The following is a 20,929-nucleotide window of genomic DNA, read 5'->3' as shown; positions in this document are numbered from 1 at the left end:
CATTCATGCTTTGAGGGTTTAGTTATTTTAATTTGTCTTTGGAAATATCTGCACTGACAAGTACAAACAGCTAATTCTTACACTGACAGGCCAATTAAAATCTGACAAAAGGAAGAAAATAGAAAAAGACACTTTTGTGTCTGTGCAACTATTTATGTACATGAAAGCTTCCCAGTCAAAAGAACTAGCAAACGTTATTATTGCTAATTCAGCACAGACATTTTTCACATGTAATCACATGTCAAAGAAAAAAGGAAAAGTCAAAGAAAAGAGAGTGAAAACTGTATCATAACCAATGACCTGTGACATAAGAGGAGATTAAAACCAATGATAACTATCATTTCCAATCAGTGAAAGCCTGTTCTGGACCAGCTAACATCCCCTCTGAATAACATACAGTCATCTTCTCTCACATGTTCTTTATGCAGTGTGAAACACCATTTTAAAAATATTGTTTCAGCCACTTACCTTAAATTGTAAAATAATGATTTAAAAAAACTGCAGCAACCAATGTTTTTCTGTCATGCATTAATCAGTAATTAATAATTTCTAACGAATTGGATATCCACTAAAACTGCACTTTTTTTTGTTCATGGCTTTTTCGCTGATCCAGCTTCTAGGGGGGCCAAGGAAAGAACAGATAGTCTCAGAGGAGAGGACAATTTATTTGTGTGCGAAAAGAGAGAAAGAGAGAGAAAGAGAGAGAGAGAGGACACCAGCATTTGAGGGTAACAAGATAGAGTTGTTTGGTCTTGCTTCTCACTTTTAAAATCTCTCTCCCACTGCAAAACCCACTCATTCTGCACACGTTCGAACAAAACATCAATCCATTAGCCGGTGTTGTCCGTTTATTTAAGATAAGGCTCAGTTAAGTCACAATTCTCATAGTTTATTTTCTTAGATCAGGACCTTTATTTACCTCAACGAGCGAGAGGGAGAAGCAGTCTTCAATTGTCCCATTTTTTAAGCATGGTACGTTTGAACAAACTTCCTTCTTTTTTTGTGTTTCCATTTGCTGTTTTTTTTGTCATCGCTCCTCTCTGCAGTTACTATATGGTCTTTTCAGTTCACATTAAAATGGTTCTCGCAATTCTTTTCATTTTGATTTCACGTTATTCACACCCAGACATGAACATTGCACACAGAGTTTCAGCTTCTCCCCTCTGGGTGTAGGTTTACAATCCCTAGGTGTAGAACAAAAAGACACAAAAACAGTTTTGTCCCTGCAGCCATTACACTGAGGAACAAGTCATAGCTATGCTTTGCACAGGTGTTTATTTATTGTTACTTTTATGTATGTATTTACTATTTCTATATATACATTTTAACCTTTATCTACATTTTTACAACCTAAACAAGTTTTATTTTATTTTGCTGTTTTATTTTTCATTATAGTCTGGACCTGTAAGAACTTTTAATAATTTTTAATTTTATTCATTTTTAATTTTTATTTAGCTTGCCATTTCTTATCTCCCACTGTCTTAAGTTGAATGATGTGTGATATGTGCCTCCTGCTGTCTCATTCTTCAAGAGATTCTACCAGACTAACTGAATTTACCCTCGGGGATAAATAAAGTAATTTGGATTGATTGATTGATTGATTGATTGATTGCTTGATTGATTGATTGATTGATTGATTGATTGATTGATTGATTGATTGATTGATTGATTGATTGATTGATTGATTGATTGATTTTGTCCCTTTGCATTCTTTTAGCCTTTACATTTTCAGCACATTGCCACCAAGTTGCCAGTTTGCACCACATTTGTCACAGACCCTCAGTAGAGCATTGGAAAAAACTGAACCAAGTGTGCAGCCTTCCTGTTCTCACGGCATCCTTTAGGAAGTTGTTCATCTATAACTTGCACATGTTTTTGATTAATAAAATTATTTTCATGACTTTTTGTCACACAAATGGAAGACTAGGCTGTACTTCCTTGGAACAGCTCAGAAAGTACAACCTGCCTCAACAGCTAGTGATCCAGTTTTACATGGCTATCATCCAGGCTGTTCTTTGTTCTTCAATCACTGTGTGTTTGGGTCAGCCACTCAACAGGACAGGGAAAGATTCCAACAGACTATCAGAGTTGCAAAGAGAATAAACGGTACTGACGTGCCCTCCATTCAGGACTTGTGCAACTCCAGACTGAGGAAAAGGGCATGAAGTATCAGTGCAGACACCTCAGTTTGTTCCTGTGTTACTGTTAATCTTTTTTAAGTACCTCTGAGAGCACTGTTAAACCCCAGTCAAATTCCCAAAGCCAATTCTGATTCTGATTCTTAGGAGGGCGGTACAATGTTGGTTTGTACCGATTTTGTAACTGGATGTCACAGGCACAGAAGAGTCTCACCCTCTTTCTTGGGTCGCTAACGATAACCCAGGTTTCCTCATGTGATGGTAAATAATAGTAGCCTGTACAAAAAGAGACTATGAAATGCTCTGCTGTCTAAAGCAATTAGTTCTAAAAGTGTAAAAGTGTAAAACTAAAAGTGTTCTTGTTTATATGTTCAGGATGACTCTTAACCCCACATATACACCCTACACTGTAATAGATTTAAACATATGTGTTTGATTGTTTTGTATTCGTTTTGTAGTAGATTTAAACATATGTATTTAATTGTTATGTATTTGTTTTCATGATTTTGATTATTTTTGTATTGTTTTGATTTTTTGTGTTGTATTTTTGTTATTCAAATGTTTTTTGGGTGTGGTTTTCATGTAAGCCACTACGGGTTTCTGCGGCACCCACACATGTACTTTTATGTGTTATAGTTATCAGTGTTTTAAATTGTTTATTATGTGAAAAAACACTGCATAAAACATCAATGTTTCAAATTTAGAACATAGTGTATATTTACAAAAACTTAAAAGTTTTTTGGCTCAAATCCTTACTTGCACGCACGCACGCACGCACACACACACACACACACACACACACACACACACACACACACACACAGCCAGCAGGCCAGCAGTTGGAAGAAACTAGCACATATTGCTTTTAAACAGCAGGTAATGATGTTGAAGTCACTATTTAGCAGGGTAGAAGTTTACACATGCCATCTGCGCTTTGGAGGACAATCAATGGAAACAAGCATAAATGAAGACATATCAAGGAGTGGAATCTCTACACCATGTTCAGCGGCTGAGATTTGACCAGAGCTCTCCCTGGCTTCTAGGGACTTTTAAAACACCACCACACATACCAAATACCTACATGGATTTGCACAACAAAGGCATTTGCAGGAAATGCCAGTTTCAGTTCACCCCTCTGTTATTAACTGGCTGCAGGAAAGAGTCTTTCTGACATTCCTGTCTGAAGAGCATAGCTTTTAAAAAGATAATGTATTGGTTAATCACGTGGCTCACAGACAGCACATGTTATTTTCTGGCTGACAGCAACAACACAACATGTAAACAAGTAATAACACACATTAAGCTACACTTTGTTTGCAGCCTGACAGGAATATAAGACAGGCAGACTTTATGTGCTTGATCTCAAAAGATGAATCAAGTCCATCTCCAGAACAGTAAAGATTGGTCCAAAGAATACATTGAAGTGTGTGTCATGAAGCTATGTTTAATCTGCAGTCACTTAAAGTAAAGGAAATACTTTTGAACAGGTTATTTAATTTAAAATTACAATAGACATCAACACAAATTATGATAAAGCAATTTCCATCACCATGGTATGTCCAAATGACCATGACCATGATGATTTCTTCAAGGCACAGGATTGTCAAAGCCGTGAAAAGGAATCTGTGTATCATTCGTTCTTTCCATTTTTAATTGGCAATCAAAAATCAAATAACGAAAAATTGACTGGTTATTTTGTTATTTGTTTTTATTATTAAAAAAAAGAAACAGAAAAAAATGCTTGTTTTTTCATATTTCAATATTAGGCTCAGATCAAAAATACGAAATGGAAAAACGGGGACCAGGACTGAATTTGATTTTAATATTTAATTGGTGGGGTTTACATGACCCGGAAGTTTGACTGCGGTCAAGTGAGCCGTCATTCGCTTCTCCGTAGTCAAACTAGCCGTCCCTGTATAATGTAGTGCGCCCGTATTGTGATATTTATGATAAATTCATAGAAACTGAAATTAATCTTCTTCCATATTTATCTGTTTTTTGGCCTGGTTGTGTAACACTTTATTCTGAAAACTGATAACCACACGTCGACACAACAAATACATTTTCGGCATGACGCAATTTGATTATTTCACGTGTGTTGATGAAAAGTTAATACTTCATCTCCTCTGCGGGTAAGAGTTTTATGCTGAACATTTTTTATAAAGAATGACAGTAAAGTGTTTATCCTTCATGTCAGCTCCCTTGGAGCAGTTTCAATGAATTTACCATAAATATCACAATACGGGTCACTACGTGAGTGACGGCGAGTGACAACTCACTTGACCGCGGTCAAACTTATTAAATTAAATATTAAAATCAAATTCAGTCCTGGTGCCCTTTTTTCCATTTCGTATTTTTGATCTGAGCCTAATATTAAAATATGAAAAAACAAGCATTTTTTGTGTTGTAATAAAAAACAAACAACAAAACAACAAGTCAATTTTTCATTATTTAATTTTTGATTGCCAATTGAAAATGGAAAGAAAGAATGATACACAAATTAAAAGGCATTTTACTAATTGAATTTCATGTTGGTTGTTTTCTCAAAATTTAATTTCCATACTTTTCATATTTTCATCAATTTCTTCAGTAGTGGAATTTCGGTACCGCTTTATAATAAGGTCCTTAATAACCATTAATTAACAAGTAATAAGCCATTGTTCTCGCTTTAGATCCGGTAGTTGCAAAAAGCATAGTTAACTTATAATAGATGAGCAATAAAGTATATTTTAATATCAATAAGCAAACAAAATAAGATTAATAAAGGCATGGCAAAGACATAATGGATGGGTCATGGGTGTTTGTAATGCCATTATTAACACTTATATAAGCTTATAAACACACAATAATGTTAATAAGCATCTTGTAAGGACTTATTACTTGTTAATTAATGGTTTTTACAAGGACTTTAATATAAAACGTTACCGGAATTTCTTCTGTAACATACACTTACCCAGATATCTGAGCAGGACTGATCCGACCTGAGCCCTCTGGCTGTGGAAGCCTATGGAGATCTGATTGCTGTGGCTCCGTACCACTAATCCTCTCATCAGAATGGACTCGTTGGCCAGCATGGTGTTCTCCCCATGTCCCACGTCTTCAAACAGCACCTTGTCTCTCTCAGATAGATTGACATTCATCACCTGACAGAAAACAGAATAAGGGTTAGATGATGCATCTTATAAAAACAAAACCGTAAAGGTTCAGATTGAGGGATCTAGAGTCTCTCAGGACCCAAAGCCAGAGGCCATCATGGACATTGCTGTAACAAAAGGCATCATACAGCATCGTACAGCAGCAATGATCCTATTGTATGAATCACTAAGGACCAGATTTGATATGAAAATGTAGAATAATAAATCATCTGAATGTATTCAGTACCTGATTTACTAAGACACAGTTATCTCCCTGACTGAGTCTGGTACTGACCTCCACCTGCACACCATGATGGAGCTCAGTCAGCGCAGTTGGAATTTCCATGATGTCACCAGGGTCAGCAAATATGATAGTGTAGTTGTAGTGCTTACTCATGTATACAATGAGGCAGCTGTGGCTCAGTTGGTAGAGTTGGTTGGCCCCCAACCGAAGGGTTGGTGGTTCGATCCCTGACCATCGTATCCTTGAGATAGATACTGAACCCCAAATTGCTCCTGATGTGTGTGATTGAATTCCCAATGGTGGCAGGTGGCTCCGTTTAGGGTAGCCTCTGCCACCAGTATGAATGTGTGTGTGAAAGGGTGAATGAGCGCAGTCTGTAGTGTAAAGCGCTTTGAGTGGTCGCAAAGAGACTAGAAAAGCGCTATATAAGTGCAGGTCCATTTAGTCCATTTACAAGGAGGTAGTACTGTATGCTCTTGATTTATACTGTCTCTATACATCAGTATGTAATGCTGTGTATCATAGCAGCTATTCATGCTTCTCCTTCATGTCTCACTTATTATAAACATGTAACAGTTCCACCTAGTGGTTTACGCTTTGACCCACTCCACCTGAGAAAAACTGATATGACTCAAGTTACTAATGCATTAGCACGCATGGATAGAGATGAGGAGAAATGAAATGTATGCAGAGAGAGAGAGAGTGAAAGAGAAGTAGCCATTTCCCTTGCTGTTTCCATTTTCCTCTGCTGGTCTGTTGATTTCTTATCCCCAATGTCTGCTGCTTATGAACCGCTATCTTTAAAATTTTAAGGACGGAAGTAACCTGACACCCACTGTATCCTTCTGCCAGTAAAGCCAGAATTGAACCCTTCTTTTCCTCACTCAAAACTTCTGGTATGGTTAATAGTTATTTTTTGATTCCAATTCCTTTTGAGGTACTGCTAGAACTGTTTTCGCCATCCAGCTGGTCCTATTGCAAGAGGATAGTGATGGCCACAGCAGTGGTTTTTATACTTCCTCGTTGAATAAGAATTGGTTCAGGTGATCACCTAATCAGTACCTTATGAAGAAGAATGAGGTGTGCTTGTGTTGGAATTCACCAGACACTAGAATGGAACGGCTGCCATACAGTGCATTTTTATCCTGTGGAACTACCTGGCTTCTGGTTTCTGGTACAGTATTTGCTTTAAAATTGCTTTTCTGCTTGCTGGGGTTTTGTGCTTTATTTGCTTGGTTCAGTTTTAGTTCAGTTTGTCCAGTTTTCAATGGCATACTTATTTTAGCTGAAATTGGCCTGTGAAGAGGCTTTTGTCTGCAAGTATCTGGGGGAGTGGTCTAGTGCCTTTATAACCCTTTATAACTCAGGCTCAAGACCTATCTCTTCCAACAATACCTCGGTTAAGGCATGGTCACCTAACATATATATATATATATATATATATATATATATATATATATATATATATTTTTTTTTTTTTTTTAATGTGCTTTTCTTTTCTCTTCTTCGTTTCTTCTTTAACATATAGCACTCCTGTGACAGTTGGCTCTTAAAGTTATGTACTTACTTGATTCCTGTGGTCTAAGTCTAGTACCTTCAGGTTGAATGCACTTATTGTAAGTCGCTTTGGACAAAAGCGTCAGCTAAATGACATTTAATGTAATGTAATGTAACATACATGTAGAGGTGCCCATTTAAGAAAAAATTTGAGTGGTCTCTTAATTTTTTCCAGAGCTGTATATATCATTGGCCCAAAAGACCTGCCGGCCCACCAGGAATTAGCCTGGTATGCCAGATGGCCAGTCCAGCCCTGCCTGGGTATGTTCTTGGTAAAGGATCACTTTGATATATTCAATGATCAATATCTTAGCAGACACTTTTAATATTTGATTTCCAACAATATTGAAAGTTTTGTTTGTTGGGTTATAGCCTGCCAGGCTATGTGGGCCTTCATGACTCAATGAAGTAACAGTGAAGCAAACACCATGCTGCTGGCATTAGACTATTAGATGTGTATAAAAGCTCTGAAAAAAGCTATTAAGTGAACAGTGTTTTAAGATTTTTCAATTATTTTTGTCTATTTTTTGCCATGTCAATAATGGATATTTCATGCCTTGCCTATTCAATCTACCATATTTATTTTTGCATTCGTTACACTCTTGGCTCTATTTGTAACTCAGTATTATTATTTATTATTTCTACAAGTGGGATAATGCCCTCCAAGGTGTCATGTTTTAGAAATTGGGCCAGAACTGTCGACTGCACACTGAACACAAATCGAACAACAACAAAAAATGAACACCTCTTCTGGTGTTATCTCTTATATGTGTCTATGTTTATCTTTCTGTACATTTGTTCATGGCATGTGTTGGAGTTTATTGAGACTTAGTGAAAAACAATGTTCAAATTGTTATGCTTGAAAATACTTGCCCCAAATAAATTTATAAATCTGATTCTGTGTCACTAAAGGGTTGATTGGAGAACAATAAAACACTAAGAGTGACCATGCTGTTTACTGACCATATATATATATACACGCACTTATTTTTGCACCGCGGAACGTTTCTCACTGGATGAGTTTCAGGCGGACCGATTATACTGGAGCACCAACTAGCGTTCATGAGTTCAGGCAACAACAAAGTGAACATGAAGGAAGAAGCTGATGAGACGCTTTGGTTGGCCCCGTGGATGATGGGACATTTTGTTACAAAAAACCAACGGATGGAAGCATGGTTAAGATCGATAAGAGCATGGTTGTGTGCAAACTATGACCCTAAAACCAAAGTATTGTAGTTTACAGAAGGTCTACCTACCTATAGGCTACCTGAATTTCTGAAATGTACTATATTTCTAAATATGCTATTGCTACACTTAATGGCAAAAATTGCACTGGTCTGTTGGACTTGAACAAAAATAAACAATATTTTTGTTGCTTAAGCTTATGTATTCAGTCATTATTCAATGGTATACTAAATCCATGTGAAAAAAAATACTTTTCACTGTTCTCAGGTCAAATATTTATATGCGATTAAAATGCGATTAATTTCGATTAATTAATTACAAAGCCTCTAATGAATTTTAATTAATTAGATTAATTTTTTTAATCGAGTCCCAGCCCTAATATATATATATGTGTATATATATATATATATATATATATATATATATATATATATGGAGTTCAAGGCTGGTCAAATACAGAGCCTCTCTCTGCCTGCCACAGCCATAACATATGAAAATCATATGTAAATGCAACGTTTTACATAATATGTATTTTCAGTCATGACCATTCACATCAAAATTGCACCACACTTGATAACACTTGAGAACAGCAGTTACCACCTTATTCTGGATCATTTTAAAAGTGACATAAAGACTTAGTTTATAAAGTTTATAAATTCAGGGTTGCAGTCATTATTGTTGCCACATTGTGCACAGTCATCAGCTAGGGAGAAAGCAAAGCAGAGAGTTTCCAATTTCATATCAGATAATAAAATGCTGCTATTATATAAAAGGGCTTCAGGGTGCAGGAGTGTCATCACGGATTCATTCGACATCTGAGGAGTTATTACCTGCACAGTTCAAGGACTTGTTTGTACTTTAAGTTGCATGAATGACATAGTTAAAAAAATAAAAAATAAAGCATCACTGTGGTGAAGTAAATAGTGTTGACTTGAGGTACTCTGTGGGCAGTGTAGTGTAGTGTAGCAAGTGACAAACATTTAACATTCACAACATATCAGCACGTCTCATGCGAAGCAGCATCTGCTTTGCTCAATGCTCGGCACAAATCAAAAGTAAGAAATATGGAAAAAGCCAAAAGGACAATGTGGAGTTCAGTGATTACACTGCAGATAGGCTTGATAATTGTCAGCTTGTCTCCTTCGCTGACAGCACGTCTGGTGAAAAATGTGGCTTTTATCAGCTTTTATCACAGCGGGTATATCTTTATTCAGGTGCTAAAAGGAAGGGGGAGTCTTGTCTTCACGTGGCCCTCTAGAGATCATATCAACTGCCTCCTATCTCACCTAGCTGGAGGATGAATCCACAGCTCTCCTGAGAAAAGCTGCTAAGAGTCTGCAGTGATGTGTATCAACTGACGGAACACAATTGTCAGTTAACAGTATGTTCATATTTTGTGAACATTTTAACAGACATCAGACTACTGCTGGGAGGGTAACAACATTGTAAATGTATAAGTATTATAAGTACAGCAATATACCGAATGTGTCTTAAATAATTAAATAGTATTTAAGACGGACAGGTACAAAAGTTGTCTGGGTCCCAATTTTAACAGTGTAGTCATACATGATGCGGTTGTTTCATGGACCCTCAGTGCTCATTCATTCAGCTACCTGTACACCAGAAGACTTTGAAAAGATTTGGAAAGACTCCTGCAAGACTATCAGCTCACAGTCACAAGATAGGATGCGATCCACAACTATTTTTCAATAGACTTGTTTGAGATGAGCTGGGGCTTGTGTGGAAAGTAAATACATACAACTGGTAAACAATCCTAGCACAGACCCAGAACTAAAATCTACTTTATCGACATTAACAAGATCTTGGTCATTTTTTCGAAGAATTATCTTTTATTTATGGGAACACCACTATAAAATATAATCTAAACCAGTGCTTCTCAACTGGTCTGGCAGCATCACCCAGTGATGACGAGCCGCCAACCAAATTGAGGAACATCTACAACTTCTCAAATTTATACAATGAAAAGATGGTTCCGTTTAAACCTGAGACAGGTCACAATGTCACAGTATGCCAACACATATATTTAATGATAAACCAAAACGACCAGCAGGCGGCGATGCTAGAGAGGGAAATATTCCCATTCACACTCACTCAGCTGCATCATAATTGAAAACCAAAAAGTGCATCTTAGGGACACAAGATACAACATACATAACAATTCAGTAACTAAACCCTTTTTTTTTTACCAGACTCAACAGCCTGTACACTCGGCCTGTCACTCCATCCGGTCCATCGTCTCTGGTGGTGTTTATCCTCCTGGCTGGAGGCTGGACTCTTCCCTGTATATTTCTAATACTGTCTCCCCAAGTAGAGAAGTTTGGCTAGCTCATTTGAGCCTCAGTTACATTACAAAAAACAGACAGAATGAAAAAAAATTATCATATTGAGTACTGACTAATGTGAGTCGCTGTTTCTTAAGGAGTTTCTATATGAGTTTGATGGTTTCTAGCCGATTCCAAGCCAAAACCTGGAATAAAACTAGCCCCCCCCAGGTTAGCTTCACAGCACGAGTTACCATGGTGATCTAGCAAGGATGCTGTATATGCTACCATTAGGGTCAATTTTCAAGAACAATAATCTTTCTTTTTATTGTTATACTGATGATGTGTAGATCTATTTGCCTTTAACATCAAAATCCAACAACCCTGTACAGTCATTGCTTGACTGCCTAAATAATGTTAAATCCTGGATGAAACTTTCTGAACCTGAACGAAAGCAAGACTGAAATCATAATGTTAGGTTGTTTTAAATGTGCTTTATAAATAAAGTTTGAGTTGAGTTGAGTTGAGTTGAGTTGAGTTAAAAGAGAGACTAAACCCCAAGTTACCTCCCAAACCCTCAAATCCAGCTTCATAGTACAGGGTTTAGAGCTGTACAATGACTAAGCCTTTTATTTTTTTATTTACTTATTTTACAACCAAGTTATCTCTATGACAACTCAGCAAACTGTGTCCACTGACTAAGACCAAGATGAAGTTGAAAGCTCTGGAGAAATAATATCTAGTAAGAGAATCTTAAATTAACACACTGAAACCACTGTGTTTTGGTTTCTAATGCAAAATGAGGGAGTATTTCATCACTGTTTTCATTTAAACCCACTTAATGTTGCTTATGTAAAATACTGTATGAACAGTCCATTATTCAATTACAGTGCACTTGTTTAAAGTGAAACTTTACTTGCAGCCCACGTTCAGTAATAGTCTCTTCAGCCTGAACACAACATGAATGACTCATACTGTACAGGCTCAGCGGCCTCTGCAGCATGCTTGTGTATAACAAGTCATAATGTGCCGTTAATGAACTCATGGACACAGCATCAGGATAATAGTGCGCTGAACAAAGGGCATCACCAAGTAATCACATTATGCCTTCAGCAAAGGGATAATAAAACACTTGAGGGAACATTGGGAGACGTAATCCAATTTGCCTTGGCACCAGTCCAGCTTCTGTATAACTGTACCTCACAAACATAATGATGAGGGGTGAACCCACGTCTGGAAAAAGACTTATTACTCTCACAATATAATGGCTCACAGTACACTTTAAAGTCTGAATCATGGCTGCTGTAAATGTTAATTGAGGCATGTCAACAAGTAGCCACAGTAAAATCTAGTGAAAGCAGTGCTGGTTGCCCTTTTTTGTTGTGCTGCAGTTTAGCTGAGATCCCAGTGTGATAAGCACACTGATCACAGTTGACATGTTTGTTTATACTAAACAAACCTAAACTCTTCCTATAAAAATTGTCAGTTCCACTTTCTACTGTTCATTAGCTTCACCCCTGATATAAGCATTTATATATCACAATATGTTGGTGTTTAAGGATGCTGTGCCATATTGTATTCTCAAGAACAAGAAGCATAAAACAAGATTAATGCTGTGTGTGAATTTGAATTTTTCTGTGCTTACACTTCATATTTTGAGTGTTTTCATGCTGACAATAATGGCAAAATGTGGTGCACTACTGTTGTGCACTGCTGGGATCTTAACAATTCCAATTCCAGTTCTGTTTCTGTTAATCGATTTTGTTTTGTTTTTCACAGAAAAAAAGAACCATGCAAACAAAAATGTATGTTTATAAACTTACACACAATTCCATTTTTATTTCGCAATTCTCTTCACAAAGTTTAAGGATGTGTAAATTAATTCCATAGTTTATTTTTTGGCTTTTAACCCTCTGTAGTTCACAAAGACTTCTTCATGACGTCAAAAAAAGACACAAAAAGACACAAAATGACTAGAAAAAAAGACACAAATTGACCATAAAAGACACAGAAGAGACAAAATGACAAATAAGAGACAAAATGACCAAAAAAAGAAACAACAACATACGCAAAATGACCGAAAATAGACACAAAATAACTAAAAAAATACACAACAACAGACACAAAATGACCAAAAAAGACACACAAAAAAATAATAAAAAAATACAACAACAGACACAAAATGACCAAAAAACACACAAAAAACTTTTTAAAAAAGACACAACAGACACAAAATGACCAAAAAATACACAAAAAAGACACGAAAAGACATGAAAAGGATTCAAAAATGGACAAGATAGTCCAAGACTCCATAGAGTTAAGGAATGATTTGATTAAAGTATAATCAGTTAATTATTTCTTAATTCAAGGTACTGTAACTGTAATGACACGGTGTCGAACATCATTTCATTCAAATACTTTTTTAGATATTGCTTTAAAGCCACACTGAGTACTGAAATTGTTCTTCTTGATCAATAAGTGTAAGTTATTACAATAAAACAAATGAAATGGCACAGAATTATATGGAGTGGATGTGAATTAAAAGGAATGGGGCAATGAGGAAGTGGGATGGAATAAAGGGTTCTCTAGGGTTTGAGCTTTTCCGAGGACTCATGTAAGGACATGCAATTACTAGTAAGTAACATTAGGTGCATTAAATCTATGGAGTCTGGGGCTATTTTCTCCATTTTTTAATCCCTTTCATGTTTTTTCGTGTCTTTGTGAGTCTTTTTGTGTCTTTTGGTCATTTTGTGTCTGTTGTGTCTTTTTTAGTTATTTTGTGTCTTTTTTTGTCATTATGTGTCTTCTGTGTTTTTCTTTGGTCATTCTGTCTTCTCATTTTGTGTCTTTTTTGGTCATTTTATGTCATTTTTTTAGTCTTTTTTGTGTCATTTTTTGGTCTTTTGTGTCTTTTTTTAGTCATTTTGTGTCTTTTTGTGTCTTTCTTTGGTCATGTTGTGTCTTTTTTAGTCCTTTACTCCAACATAAAATGTGATTTTGAATCTTTTTTTTAACTTTGAAAATACTATCATGCTCAATAAAGAATTTTAAATGTTGCAAATATGAACAAAGGTGTCAAATATAACATATAAGAGGGTTACTTCCAGTTCTATCATTTTATACAAAACATATTTGAGCTTGTCTCCAGTTTTACTTGGTATATCATCATCAAACTGAAACTGGCCTCATGGAGTTTACAGCCAGAACTTTAGAGGTAAATTTACAGTAGGGCTCCACGCTGCTTTGTTTTCTAGTCTGGATGTCATGAAGAAGTCATGATTTGGCGATTTTGGAGACTCCAGAGGGTTGAAGACATTCTGACTTTATGGTCAAATGATATGTAAAAGCAAATGTGATAGTCTCTGTAAGTAGTGTTATGGACAATTCCTGGTGAAAACCAAGACTAATTAAGAAATGTAAAAAAGAGTGTGTGAAAGTTGTGTATTTAGAGTGCAGTGGTTCAAAACCTCTTAAATCAACCAAGTCTTGAATGCTGTAGGCATTTTATGTTTCTGTTGGTCACAAATATTTTGAATCTCTACATTTTTGAACCCCAAATACATTAAATATTAACATTTCTGTACCGCTCTAACCCGTTCTCCTTGTAAATGGACCTGCCATGGTAAATGGACTGCACTTATATAAGCTTTTCTAGTCACTTTGCAACCACTCAAAGCAATTTACATCTATAGACTGCATATATTCAAACACACATTCATGCAGGTGGCAGAGGCCACCCTCAGGAATTCATTCACACACCGATGAATGCAACATCGGGAGCAATTTGGGGTTCAGTATCTTGTCCAAGGATACTTCAACAGGCTGCCATGGTCGGGGATCGAACCACCGAGCTTCTGATCGGTGGGTGACCGATTGAGCCTGAAGTCACAGACGCCCATTGTGACACTGTAACAACTGCTGAACATGCTGCAAACAATCTAAACATGCGATGACCATCACTGTTTTAAACACTTTAACCCTTTGGAGTCTCAGGCTATTTTGGGTCACTTCAAAAATTGTTTACCATGCCATGTTAGTATCATTATTTCAACACAACCTCACCTATATGACCTGATCATTATTTTTTCACTTGACTTTCTGGATTCACATTTTAACACCCAAAAGAAACAACATTAAATTTGATTTTAAAAAGGATGTACTTTTTACTTTCAAAACACAATCATGCTCGATGAAGAATATTAAATGTTGCAAATGTGAACACAGGTCGCAGATATAATATATAAGAAGTAAATGAGGAAAACATCTAGTTCTATATTTTTATTCTAAATATATTTGACCTTATCTCCGGTTTACTTGGCCTATCATCATAAAAAAAAAAACTGTCATGGACTTCAAGTCAGTACTTTGAAGAAGTAATGTGCTGGGACATGGACTTCAGAGGGCTAAGACCAAATCAATGAAATATTTTCCTAAATTAACTTTGTCCTGTAAGGAGTGAAACATTAAAAACAAGCCAGAAATATATATTTAATTATTTATTTAAAGTATTTATTAGATCTCTAAAAATAACATAGTGGAAACATTTCTGATAATGTCTCACATCTTTCATTTTTTCTTTTTTTCCCTTTGTCATACACTGTAAAAAATGTTTGTAGAAATTGAAGTAAAACATTGTCAAATTGCATCAGAAATAGTGGGTAAAATAAAAAAAATTAATACCACTGTAATAGACACTTCAATAAACGTAAATCAAGGAATAGTACAAAACTTTAAGTTTTACTGTCATAAACTGTTGAAATCACAGTTTTTTTCATGTCAAATTAAAATCCCTTTAAACTTCACTTTAGTTACAACATCAAAACTACTTGCTTAAGTTAAGACTTGAAAAATACAAATTCCAGACATCCAACAAAAGGACAGAAAAACATCTGGACGTGAACGCTGGTTTCTGTTTACAGTCCTGGTTGGTTGGATCCTCCCACCGGACGGTGGACCTATGTAGCTTTTAATGAGGTCACACCCTCCTATGTTTAACTGCGGAATAAGGTATATATGACGTTATATCTAATTAAATGAATTTATAATTATTAAAAAATAATAATAATAGCTCAACTGCCTGATCCACCAGTAGAGACTGATCATCATCATTCTAATACAAAGACTGGGATCTGCCTTTTTGACAGTATTTAAATTGATGCCATTGGGATTTCTAAATGCCCTGGTCAGCTATATTGTAATATTGTGATACCACCTAAGCCTACTATTAACATCACAATACTTCATCACATAAACAACATTCAGATCAACGTGTCTATGGTCTGCAGAAACGTCAATTAACGGCATTTTATGCTTGCAACTGGGCAGCTTTACTGAACTGAGGATTCCCTTCCAATATGGCTGCCACATGGTGTGTTACACTACTTAGAAGCCCTCTAGGAAAATATTCCTCTTTATTCCATCATGTAACGAACATATTTACATACTGAATAACCAAATCCTCATAGAAACTCTTATCTCATGCAGCTACGCAGCAGAGAATAAAGAACACTGTGTGCTGTGGTGTAAAGAGAAAAGCCTCTTTGACATCCATTTACTTTATAAAAGCAACAAATGACAGCTGAATAATTCAACTGACACTCTCTCATTAAATATAAGCTGACAACTTTGGGGGACAGCATGGGGGATGAGAGCAAAACAGGGACAGATGGAACCCTGGGATATGGTGTTGACTAATGGATCAAAGTCTGCATATGTGCGTGCGTGCGCGCATGTAGAGAGACAAGTGAAAAGACACAGCAACACAAAGAAGTCAGAGAGAAATGAGTAGGAGATCCAGGATAATGCAAAATCATCTTGAATGTTGTAGACTGTATATCTGTATTATATATTCTCAGAGACTCTTTGTTGATATTCTTATTTTGTGTAATGCAGATAGGAAGAGAATAAGAGGACTTTTCCTGTAATTGTTCTCCTCCTTGAAAACATCCCACTTCCTCCCTTCATCCATAATCACAGCTCTGTAAACTGCTAAACCTGCCTCTTACATGCATCCAGCTGAGATTTATTCATTCTAATAATATAGCTGTCACATGGAAATATTGGAAATAATATAGTCAATGTGTGCTCCTATGTGTAGTTATATGTGTCCCACTGTATGTGTATGCAAATGAACGGCAGTAATTAAGAGGCAGGTGAGTAAATGATGGACTCGAGGGGACATCTGTTTCCGCCGGAGAAGTGGGTGGAGAGAACAGAGATGGAAAGATAAATTGCTGGACTGCCTTCCAATTACCTCACTAATTTAATAAATATGGTAATATCATATAGATATTTGGTTAATAGAGATTAAGTAAAAAAAAAAAAAGTTGTGTTTTGTCATTCTATTGTTAATAAATCCCATTTGCAGACCCAAACCAACAATGAATGTGTCTAACACGTATTGTGTTTGTACCCCAGCTCCACTGTGGTCCAAACCTACTGATGCACTGGGTGAGAAACTCCTTCCTGAGCATGAACACCAGGAAATGATCAAGGGTTAAATCACTGCTAAAAGTAGCCCCCAACAACAACATCTCTCTGATTTTTAAAATCAGCAAGCTTTTTATTTTAAAAAAGCGTGTGTTTTTGTGCTGTTCTTCAAAATGTACACCTCAGGTAGGAACCAATCTGCTTCGGACTGAGCCCACCAAAACTTGCTCTTAAATCATTTGCATATTTTAAATCCTGCATTGTTTACACCAGTGTTTGCTAGCTCAAAATCTTCTAGTAAATATGATAATAATAGCAAATATGAAACTGCATACTAGCACCTACTGGTTGGGTGCATATTTCTTCATTAAAATGTATTATGTTTCTCTTAGAGTGCAAGGTTGGCAAGGTTGAGAATAGTTACAGGAAGTATGGAAAATGAGAACCAAGCTGCAGTCACCATGACCAGGACTTTGCCCACACTATTAGTTTTGTCTCTTTTCAATATGTTTCTTTATTCCCTCTTACACTCCACAATGTTGTGAATGTTATATATAAAAATGTTTTAATCATTATTAATTTGTATTAAGATAAGATAAATACGTTGACCAAGAAATTTAGACTGAAGAATTATTAATTAATTAATTTAATTTTCTGTGTTTCTCTCTTGCCATATTTGTAGCGACAGATTTGAGGTGGAATGCAATCGAGTTTGTCTAGCAGACTCAAAGACAACAGAGCAACCTGATAACCATTGTAGTTAAACCAGGCAGCAACTTCCGTGTCTGAGCAAGGAGGCAAACCAGGAAGTGCCTTAAGCTAGCCTGGATATACCCATACTGCCTTGCGCGCTAGAAATTCATTTCGAACCTCCAGGCAGTCTGGAAACCAGAGAGCTTTCTTAGCCCTGTTTTAGGGATCCAATCACAGAGCGGGGAGGGACGGCAAGACGATGATGCGTACTACTCGGCACTTGGAAGCTTGTAGTTTTCTTACGGATCCAACATGGCTGCTGCAGACGCGAAAATCTCTTTAGCTGTAGATGGTGTTTTAAATAGTTTAGAGCGAAAGTTGAAAGGCGAAAGGTCTCTCGGCGGCTCCGCTGTCCCCCGGCTCGTAGCGAGATCACCGGCGTTACGGTAGCGGGGCTAATAGCGGTAGCGTTGCGCTACCGTTACGGCGTTACGGTAGCGGGGCTATTAGCTATATTATTTTTGAAGTGTTGAGTATCAGGGGATAGGCCTAGATAAGTATTTTATACTTCAGCCTACTCCCTTTTTTTCGAACCAAAATGATATAAGGAAATGCATATTGAATATTAAGTTAACCGGTTCTTATTTCTATCTTATTACTTATATGTATAGGGCTTTACATACTGTATGTGTGTAAATGTTTATATGTTTATGTACATCTGTTTAATGGTGTCTATGTGAGTATGTGTACGAATATGTATATGCATCTAGCCTACGCTGTTGTAGTTTATGTTGTTTATTTTTTTTTCAGTTCGAAAAGAAGAATTAATAAAATGAAAAAAAAAAATTAAAATATATGGAGAACAAATCGCTGTCTAAATGGGTGAATGGTTAAACAATGGAAGGTCCCTCTGAGCAACAATTTCATAAGAACACAAGAAATTAGCCAGTCGTAGCAAGCATCAAAATATGTGCCGATTTAAATAAGAATAGAGACAACAGACAGAAGGCCTAAAGAAAAACAGACTAACCCAATATTTAGAGCTCTATTACTCTGTAGCGGTTCTATAATGATCAAGGGTCACACACAAAAGTCAGGTTCAAACAGCCTCAGTCATGAAGCCTGTGGAGACATCAACTAAACTGATGTTTTAATTATTTAATTCCTCTTTTGGGGTCAAACTTATTTAAAATGTAAATAATACATTTGGGGTCTGAATTATACTGTTTTTATCTCTGTAAAAAATCTTACTATTCAACTAAAGCTAAAAGAAAAAACATCAATATAGAGGATTAATCACATAACTTTCAACTATAAAGCCTATGGAATTGCCACTCCCAAAGGATCATATGACCTTTTTCAAATTACCTTTATTGTGAAAATTTCCCATTTCCAAATCTTTTCAAAACACTGCGTTCAAATAAATTGGACAATTTAAATAAAGGAAACTATTCATGGATGCAACCAATTGAACCACTTTGCCTACAATGATTTGACCACAAACAGGATAAGTTATTGTCAGAAATTGACCATTTCCACTCCCCCTCTGGCTATAAAAAAAGGCCTTCTATCAACTAGCAAGTAGCTAACATTAGTGGACTGTACGGTACTCATCAATAATAAATAAACTTAACTATTGCATATTCAGTTCACTGGAATTTCATCATTTTCCAGAGAGTGATTGATGCAATAAATCGCAAATGTTCCAATTTTTTTTAGCATAGAAATCTTCTTTCAGCCTCAATGTTTCAGTGAAAATATCTGTGTAGCAGACGACCTTAATGACCAGAAAGAGACTCTGCCGGGAGGCAGATCAGACAACTTCTCTCTTCCTCCAGCTCCAAGGGACAATGCCTGCAAGGCCCAGAAACCAAGCCATTGGGCCGTGCAAGATCACTTCTTCATCTGCTCTAAGATCTCCACCAAGCTTTTGAAGCAAGCAACAGCAAATGACTCCGAACACACCGATACTCAACCAGGGGCTGATTCTTCATCAAAGGATTTCTGCTTCCACCTTTTTCATCTCTGTATTCTGTGGTATAGTACTCTGGGCAGTTAGAACAAGCAACAAGTTTGTAATCAATGGTGTTGATCTGATGTGTGTTTGTTTATTACTATTGTTGTAACATTTTGTCTAGTCACATAATTTGAAGTGGTATGTTAATCTCGCTTTACACAGACAATAAGTAATACATGTAAACTCACTTTACTAACTTCTTTGATTCATATACAATAAAATTTGAACCGGCTTTTTACAAATACATAGATTTTCAAGTCAGAATGGCCTATTGTTCTCCCAAGAACAAATGGGCTCTGCCATTTTGAATAAATCTTTGTCTGCCCTCGGTTGGTCATTTTGTACACACCGCACACATAATCTTTTCTCCCACATTTCCAATGTAAATAGTCTTTTAGGTTAGTTATTGTGTATTTTTCTTGCTTTGCTTTGTTTTAGAATTAATATCTTTTTAGATTAAACATGCTGTTTGTTTTCATGTTGCACATGCATGAGTGATATGCCAACCTCTGCTATGAAAAGAACTTCAAATTCCTTCAAACAATACTAAATATGAATATGGTAATTCGATTATCATTATTAACTTAATTATCAGTCAGTGTTCTAAATTGATAGTTTAGTAAATTTATGAGACTGATTTACTGTGATTTTGCTACCTTTCCCCTTTCTAAGAAAAAGGGATGGTGCCCCGTGAACGTAAATTTGATTTAAAGTATAAATATTTATTTAGTCATTGCTGATAGTAAGATTGATCTAAATAAGCTTTTACCACTACATATTTGTTGCCCCCTGTGGGCGGCAATTTGCAACTGTAACAAGATACCCCTACACTGTTGATTACCATGGTTTGTAGTTTGTTTCCCTTTTCCCCACTACCATACATCACTCCTTCCACATGTTTTGTCAGGCTTTTCCAGTGTTTTTCCCCTGAACTTTTGTCCTCCTCTTGCTGGGTTTGGAACCTGTTACTTATTCTGTAAGGAGGTTTTATACAGTGCAGTTCTAACTATGTCCTGGAAAAACTGGATGTTCAATTTAATTCTGTTATTTCTGGGGTTGTTAGAACACTTCAGTTTGAGGTGTATTTTGGCTGCTAGTAGGTGGTGGTCTGACCCAGAGTCTGCTTCCCTCTTACATCCACCAGAAGGTGCCTGAACCTCCTGTTTATACATATGTGGTTGTATCTGGTTCTCAGTAGTGTGGTCAGTTTGATATCCATGTGGCTTTCTGGATATGTTTATGGGGAAAGG

The 20,929-nt window shown here is 36.4% G+C and overlaps 1 protein-coding gene across 2 annotated transcripts in view; it reads right to left on the bottom strand.

Annotated features, from left to right (window-relative positions):
- sez6b (seizure related 6 homolog b) overlaps positions 1-20,929 on the bottom strand; it is a 252,343-nt gene that overhangs the window by 91,940 nt on the left and 139,474 nt on the right. For both annotated transcript variants that reach the window (XM_059330806.1, XM_059330805.1), the window contains exon 4: positions 5,092-5,281. In XM_059330806.1, the coding sequence (XP_059186789.1) occupies positions 5,092-5,281 (190 nt within the window). The remainder of the gene's footprint in view (positions 1-5,091; positions 5,282-20,929) is intronic.

The sequence above is a fragment of the Centropristis striata genome, chromosome 4, assembly GCF_030273125.1.
Source record: "Centropristis striata isolate RG_2023a ecotype Rhode Island chromosome 4, C.striata_1.0, whole genome shotgun sequence".
In the NCBI taxonomy this organism is placed as follows: Eukaryota; Metazoa; Chordata; class Actinopteri; order Perciformes; family Serranidae; genus Centropristis; species Centropristis striata.
This window is presented reverse-complemented; position numbering and strand designations above follow the sequence as displayed.